Raw genomic sequence first — 8,185 nt, 5'->3', positions numbered from 1 at the left:
CCTGCTCTGTGTGTGACAGGGGGTGGTGCTGCAACCTCCCCATCGACCCTGCCTTGAGTGTGACAGGGGGCGGTGCCCCAACCCCCCAATCGGCCCTACCCTGAGCGTGACTGAGGGTGGCATTGCAACCTCCCGATCCGCCCTGCTCTGTGCATGACGGGGCGGCGCCCCAACTCCCCAATCGGCCCTGCTCTGAGCCTGACCAGGGGCTGCACTTAGGGATTGGGCCTGCCCTCTGCCACCCGGGAGCAGGCCTAAGCCAGCAGGTCGTTATCTCCCGAGGGGTCCCAGACTGCGAGAGGGCACAGGCCGGGCTGGGGGACCCCCCTCCCCACCCCCCCGAGTGCACAAATTTTTGTGCCCCGGGCCTCTAGTATATATAAAAGCCTAAGCGACCTTTATGACTGAATGACCAGAATGACCAGAATGACCGTTGGCCAGTCTCTATGGCGTGCACTGACCACCAGGGGGCAGATGCTCAATGCAGGAGCTGCCCCCTGGTAGTCAGTGTGCTCCCACAGCCAACCTCCCACAGCTGGCCAACCTGCTGGGCCCCTCCCCCCTGGTCAGCTGGCCAACCTCCCACGGCCCCTCCCCCAAGCTGGCCGGCCCCAATCGACCCCAATCAGGACTGGGCGAGATGCCCCGATTGGCCCAATCGCCAGCCAGGCCGAGGGACCCCACCTATGCATGAATTCATGCACTGGGCCTCTAGTTTAAAATATAATATAAATGGCCCTCCCTGGCCCAATAGCTCAGTTGGTTGGAGTGTCATCCTGCTATGACAAAGTTATGAGTTCAATCTCTGGTCAGGAAACATATAAGAATCAGCCAATGAATACATGAATAAGTGGGACAACTAATTGATGTTTCTCTCTCTCTCTCTCTCTCAATTCAATAAATAAATAAATAAATAATTTTAAAAAAATACACTACATATGTCATTATAAACCCTAACCATCATGTATAAGAAGGTTCGTAATGTGCTTGATGTCCTACCAAGGACTATAGTCTCCCATCTGGTATGCTGGAATGAGACTGCCTGAGATAAGGTCTCGTATAGGGAAGGAGTAGGTGGGAGGGTTGGGTGGAATGGGAGGGGTAAGGCTGACAGAGCTCCAGAGGGTTGGGGTCTCCCAGAGTTCTATTCTGGACATACTTGTACATCTCAGACCAACTCTCTAGTTACTCTCTTCAGGAGAAACAGCAACTTTTCATACAAAACTTGGCTTAAGAAAAATGGCTTCTATACTGCAGTTTTAGCTCAGTAACTTTTGGTGTTGCCCAGGAAATTCTTACCTGTACTTCAACTTGCCGTTCTCTTTTGACATTATGAAGCTCTTTTTGAAGAGATTTTATTCTTTTTCTTCCTTTTTCCTCCCTAGAAGAAGTAAGAATGATTTGTGTTTAGAGCAGTGTTTCTCAAACTTCAATGTGCACAAGGATCACCTGGATGTTAAAAAACAGATTCCTGGGCTCTCCCCGAGATTTTGATTTCAGTAGGTCTGGGGCGGGGCCCTGGAATCTGCATTTCTAACAAGTTCCCAGGTGATGTTCATCATGCTGGTCCATGGAGCACACTTTCAGTGACACGTTTTTAAAAAAACATTTTTTAAAATGTTATTGATTTTAGAGACAGAGAAGAAGGAAGGAAGGGAGGGCAGGAGGGAGGAGGAGAGGGGGGTGAGAAACATCAATTTCACCCACCTCTGCTTTCATTGGTTGACTCTTGTATGTGCCCTAGCTGGAGATCAAACCCCCAACCGTGGCGTATCAGGACACTGCTTTAATGAACTGAGCTACCCAGTCAGGGCTCAGTGATACTTTTTAAAAGACTGATTTATTTTACTAATTTGAAGGAGGATTTTTTTTGGCTTATTAGTGTTGTATCTAAAATTGCTGCTGCTGAATTACTTATTCTAAGTTCAAGCTCTTAGTTAAGGTGATAACCACCACATCTCTATCTACAGGCACATTCTCACCATGCAAATATCTTGTTCCCCAAGCACCTTTTACCTAATGTTTTCAGTACCATTGCTAACATTTGACTGAATCATTATTCAGTATAAAAAGTTGCAAAAGTGGTGAATTTGTAATTTTATCATTCCTTCTCCATTTATGAACTGGCATTCTTCTGTTTAAAAATAAAAGTTTCCCTTTTTCTTCCCACCCACCCCCCAAAAATAAAATAAAATAGCTACTGCTGAGAAAACTAAGAGGAGAATGTACAGAAAGAGGATAAAAAGAATCTTTTCTACTCTGAGCACTTCACATATTCTTACCTTGCAATAACCTTATGAGTAGTCTCTATCATTATCCCTATTTGACAAATGAGGGTAATAGAGAACTGAGGTAATGCTGTGGTGGACATGAGAATGTGCCTCGCAGACCTCCAACTACAGGAAGTGTAAGCAAACATAGCTCAAGGCTCTGAAATCCTTCACTCTGTGTGTTCTGAGGCCGCACATCCCACCGACTGCTCCCAGCCAATTTTTGAATCTGGTGGGGATAAAAGGCAGGCCCTTCCTGAGAGACCAGGGCTTTTCTTATGGTTGACTTTGGCTCAAGGGCTCCCTGATGACCTTACCCAACATTCTTACACCGCAGGCGGTCTCTTCCAGCCAACCTCCCCTCTCCTTCACTTAGGATCAGTCCAGCATTGGGTCTGAAGGCTCCCTTCCATATTCTTTAACTCAAGTGACTAATCTCATCTTGGCATCCATCTCTCAGAAGACACAGACCTCACACTCTTACGAACAGTAAATGGCACAGCAGGATTCAAACTCAGTACTTAAGTTTAAAACAAGCAAACAAAATAATAAAACAACATAAAGATAAACAAAACTAAACAACTGTCTTAGCTTGCTCGGGCTGCTATAACAAAAATATCAGAGGAGCCTGATTAATTCAAGGAAAGAGTCTTTGTTAATACCATACAATTCATCCTTTTAAACAGTACAATTTAGTGGTTTTGGGTTTATTCACAGTTGTGCAACCATCACCACTCTCTAATTCCAGAACATTTTCATCATCCACCAAAAGAAACCCTGTACTCAGAGCCTCCTTCTCTATTAGGCCTTGATCTTCCCCACCCCCACCTCCACCCCTCACTCCCCACTGGTTTAGATAGAATCCCCACCCTTGTTGACATCTGATCACCCTGGATATTCGCTCAAATTCTTCATTCCCCACCCTTGAGTCTAAGGCCCTTGGTCTATCTTCAGCAGCAATCCTGTTAAGTTAATTTAGCAAGAATCCCCTACCCTTTATACCTCCTTTTAGGAATTTTCCATCCACTGAACCCCTCACTGTTCTCACTGGCTATACATCCCCAGATGCCTTTGCAGCATTCGGAGTTGAGCCCAATCTCTCTCCCCTATTGCTATAGTTTTGACACCTATTGCAATAGTCTTGGATAAAGTCTTCCTTACCATTTTAACAAGTGTCAGAGTAACTTTTTAACAGTATATAAACTTCTCAATAAAGCTCTTTTTAAAAAACTAAATAGAAAATTGTCTAACTCATACCCATCATTAAATTGGATATGACTTTAAAAGTACCAATCACACAATATTTAAAGTACTAAACACCATTTGTCATTGATTTGCCCAAATCTAGATATGATTTTCCAATTTAAATTAATCTAAATTAATGCCTATCTAACTAGAAGAAAAAATGAAAAGAAATCATTATAAGTAATCATATGTAAAATCAATCACTGGCAAACTATCTACATTGAGTTTTAGACTATTTTCTCCCTCCTATTCAATGATACATATATTTATTATTTTTCTTACTTGATTAGCTTTTTCAAAATTACATTTTCATTATCCACCAAAAGAAATCCTGTACTCATTTGCACTCACTCTTCATCCCTCTCCCCTCAGCCCTCTATTTATGAAACTTCTTTTGGGGGAGTGAGGTATAGGGGTGGTGAGGGGAAGGAAGGTCATATACAATTAGTGCACATTGTAATATTTCAAAACAGAATAGAAATATATGAGGAAAAATAGACAATCTGCCATCTCCCTTCTCCCCTCCAATTCTACTCCTATGAGGTAACCAATATCAAACCTTTTGATGTATATATACTTCCACATCTTTCTCTGTGCTCGCAAATATGTGAATGAGCAGGTATTCTTTACAGAATGATGCTCTATACATAATACTGTAACTTTTTGGCACTTATCTATGTATGAGAAACATTCCTTCAATCAATCATAACTCTAATTCATTCTTTTTAATAGCTGTATGTTTTTATTTTATAAAGTTAACAATCATTCAAGTACTCCCCTATTGAAGAACATTTATGCTATGTCTAGGTATTTGCACTGTGCTGCAATAAATGTTTTGCATATATATCTAATTTTTTTTCCTATAGGCTAGATTTCCAAAAGTAGGAATGCTGGGTCAAAAGGGTATATGTATTTTGTTTAGCTTTTCTGTTAACACATTTATTTTCTCCCTTAATAAAGTGAAAATTGAGAAAATACTTAAAAATTAAAAGGTTTTTGGGCCCTGGTTGGGTAGCTCAGTTGGTTAGAGTGTCATCCTGATATGCTAGAGTTGTGGCTCCCATTCCTGGTCAGGGCACATACAAGAGTCAACCAGTGAACACATTAGTAAATGGAATAATGAATCAATCTTTCTATCTCTCTTTCTCTCTCCCCTTCCTCTCTCTCTCTAAAAAAAATCAATAAAAATAAATATTTGGGGGGAAAAAGATGCTTTGTAAAAACACCCCAGTGTTAACACATTGGCATATATTTCCTTCCAGTTCTCATTTTCTATACATGTTTTTGTTAATTTTATTATACAGATGTGATAATACTAAATTATGTCTAGCCTTTCTTTTTCTACTTAAAACTGTAACAAATATTTTCTCCATGTTATTATGACTTTATAAGCAATATTTTTAACAGCTTCATAATATCATCCATCAAAATATAGACTCTCTCTTTGATTCTGTAATTCCACATACACTGAGTCAACCAAATGGAAAAATAAAAGATTCAGACATTTGATGATGCATACTTACGTACAAAAATGTACCTGACACATTATTTGCTATAGCAAACATTTGGAAACAAGCTCAATGTTCAAACTCAAGGAATGGTTAAATAAGTTATGGACCAGTACATATGTAATAGTGAATAGTATAAAATTAAAATCAGGTGTGTATCTTTTCATTTTCATAAATAACTTTTTAAAGTTTTACCAATTTATTCTCCCACCAGCAATGTATACAACTGCTCATTTTCGTGCTTCCTTGCCAACTACAACTGTTAAATTTATAATAGTAGCTATTATAATAGTAGCTATTATAAACTTATAGTAGGCATTTACTGACTATGAGCCAGGAACTATCCAAAGTGTTGTATATGTATAAATTAATCTATTCTTCATAATAACGCCAGTACTGAATTTATCACCAATACTAAGGCACAAAGGAAGAGTAACAAATTCAAGGAAAAACAATTCCACCTGTGCAGACAAGATCAACACTTTCTCATTCTGAGTACTCAGGGTTCTTATAAAGAGACTTTTACCTTGGTCCCAAAGCATTTCGATTGCGTTGAATGTCTTAAAGCAATGAAAATCTTTGGAATTAGTTGAAAGGCCCTGGAAAAGTAAACTTCCCTCAACATGCTTTTTATTGTCACTTGTTACTGTTCAGGAATTTTCAGTGAACTCAGTCTTAAGAAAGACTACTATAGCCCTGGCTGGTTTGGCTCAGTGGATAGAGCATCAGCCTGTGGACTGAAAGGTCCTGGGTTCGATTCCAGTCAAGGGCACGTGCCTGGGTTGTGGCTCGATCCCCAGTTGGGGCCATGCAGGAGGCAGCCAATCAATGATTCTCTCTCATCACTGATGTCTCTATCTCTCTCTCCCTCTCCCTTTCTCTCTTAAATCAATAAATATATATTTTAAAAAAAAGAATACGTTTTCACATGCAACTTCTTTCCAATTTGCTGTGCGTGAGTCACTAAGATGAATAAAAATGTATTTAAAAAAAAGACTACTATATGATAGGAAGAATATTCTTGGTATATTGTACATACAGATAACAGGAGCCCAGAAACTCGAATTATTGTTGGAGCAGAACTAAGAATAAAACCCAAATTTCTGACTTCTAGCTATCCTCCTTGAGAAGCACAAATTTTACTTGTTTTAGAAATCAAGGACTTGTGGTAAGTTTTATAGCACTTTAAAATGCAACAAAGAAAACAAAATTAGTTTTACTCTGACCTGTCAATGATATCATAGAAATGCGTTTTATTTTCCCTCTCTTCATTCAAACATGTGAGGAGATTGTTGAAAGTGCCTGAATTTTGCAACTCCTGCATGGTATCTGCAATCACATCACTGAGAAATTGCCTGTAAGGAGAAAAAAATATAAGTTAATAAGATTCATATTTCAATACATTTACAAAGGTCTACAGAAGTCACACAAGTTAAGACCCAGAAGGAGATCTCATCTCCTCCCCCTACCCTCCCCCTTTCCTCCCCATCTCCTCCCAGTGTGGGGGGTGGGGGAAAAGACCCAGAAGGAACATCATATCTAAGTTGGAATTATTTCTGAAATGCCAATGTATTAGAAAATCTACTAAAGAATTCATCACATTAATAAAGGCAAAAGGAGGAAAAACCATATAATCATTGCAATAAGTGCAGAAAAGGCATTTGGCAAAATTCAACATACACTTATTTATAAACAAACAACAAAAACTCTTAGAATACTAGAAATAAAACAGAACTTTCTTAACCTGAAAAAGTTTACATACCAAGGACTGAGAAACATTGAATGTACAGTATGATAATATATGTACATTTAAAAACATATAAAAGTATACATATTGTTTTTTTGTTTTTTATTGATTGATTTGAGAAAGAAACATCCATAATTTCAGAAAAAAAATAAATAAATAAAGAACCCACATTCTAGGAGTGATGGGTTGGAAATGTGGAAAAAAAGAAAGAAAAGCAATCATGGCCCTAGCTGGTTTGGCTCAGTGGATAGAGCGTTGACCTGCAGACTCAAGGGTCCCAGGTTCGATTCCAGTCAAGGGCACATGCCCGGGTTGCGGGCTTGATCCCCAGTGGGGGGCATGCAGGAGGCAGCCAATCAATGATTCTCTTTCATCATTGATGTTTCTATCTCTCTCTCCCTCTCCCTTTCTCTCTGAAATTAAGAAAAAATATATTAAAAAAATGAAATGATCACTTATGTATTCACATGTTAAAGCAAATTAAATACTTAAAATTTAAAAAAATAAAGCAATCATGGTAAAATGCTAATTTGATGTTTATATAGATAAGTTCATTATTTTATTCTTTGCATTTTTCTTCACTTTTGAAATAGTTTATAAGTTTGAAAAAGTTAAATCATTTTAAATTTACAAAAAAGAAAGACCCTAATAAAACCCTCACATTTTAGAGATGAGTAAACCTAGGCTCAGAAAGGTTAAACATAGCTAATTTGAGATAAAGCTAGAACCATATAATCCAGGTTCCTGACTCCTAGTCCATTGCTCTTTATATTCTCTTAAGTAGAAAAATTTTAAACTGCTACTTAATGCTCTGATATAGAGTCAGCAAGAATTACACTTACATAGTAATGTATTAATAATAATTCACATAAAAAGATTCAATAACTTTTTTTCATAATAATTAATTATATTGAAGTCAAGAATCTGAAAAGCCATGAGCTTCATCCTGAGAATGAAAAGGGCATTAATAGTAAACACCTTTCTGTCATGCCTGCAAATCTGAGCCAGACTGATTTTAACAAGAGACATTACTCTACTGGTGAGGGCGTAATGCAGGGGTCCGCAAACATTTTCAGTAAAGAGACAAACAGTAAATATTTCTGGCTTTGCAGGCCATAAATTTTCTGTTACAACTACTCAGCTCCGCTGTTGTAGCGTGAAAGTAGCCATAGACAATATGTCAACAAATGAGCAATGCTGTACTCCAATAAAATTTATTTTCAAAAACAGACTACAGGCTGGATTTGGCTAGTGGCCCGAGGCAATTACTACAAGCTCCCACTTATCAAAAATCCTTACCATAATGTTATCCCTCTCTTTTTTTTAATGTTATACCCTGTTTTATTTATTTTTTATTATTATTATTTTAATATATTTTATTGATTTTTTACAGAGAGGAAGGGAGAGGGATAGAG

At 38.5% G+C, this 8,185-nt stretch overlaps 1 protein-coding gene across 3 annotated transcripts in view; it reads right to left on the bottom strand.

Annotated features, from left to right (window-relative positions):
- The window catches only part of IQCG (IQ motif containing G), a 40,460-nt gene that overhangs the window by 19,739 nt on the left and 12,536 nt on the right, over positions 1-8,185 (bottom strand). For all 3 annotated transcript variants that reach the window (XM_005873139.2, XM_005873140.2, XM_014545266.1), the window contains exons 2-3: positions 6,250-6,378; positions 1,300-1,381 (exon numbers count right to left, since the gene is read on the bottom strand). In XM_005873139.2, coding sequence (XP_005873201.1) covers positions 1,300-1,381; positions 6,250-6,378 — 211 coding nt within the window. The remainder of the gene's footprint in view (positions 1-1,299; positions 1,382-6,249; positions 6,379-8,185) is intronic.

This window comes from Myotis brandtii, unplaced genomic scaffold (genome assembly GCF_000412655.1).
Source record: "Myotis brandtii unplaced genomic scaffold, ASM41265v1 scaffold4, whole genome shotgun sequence".
Lineage (NCBI taxonomy): Eukaryota > Metazoa > Chordata > Mammalia > Chiroptera > Vespertilionidae > Myotis > Myotis brandtii.
Note: the sequence above shows the minus strand (reverse complement) of the source record. Positions and strands in the feature narration are given on the sequence as shown.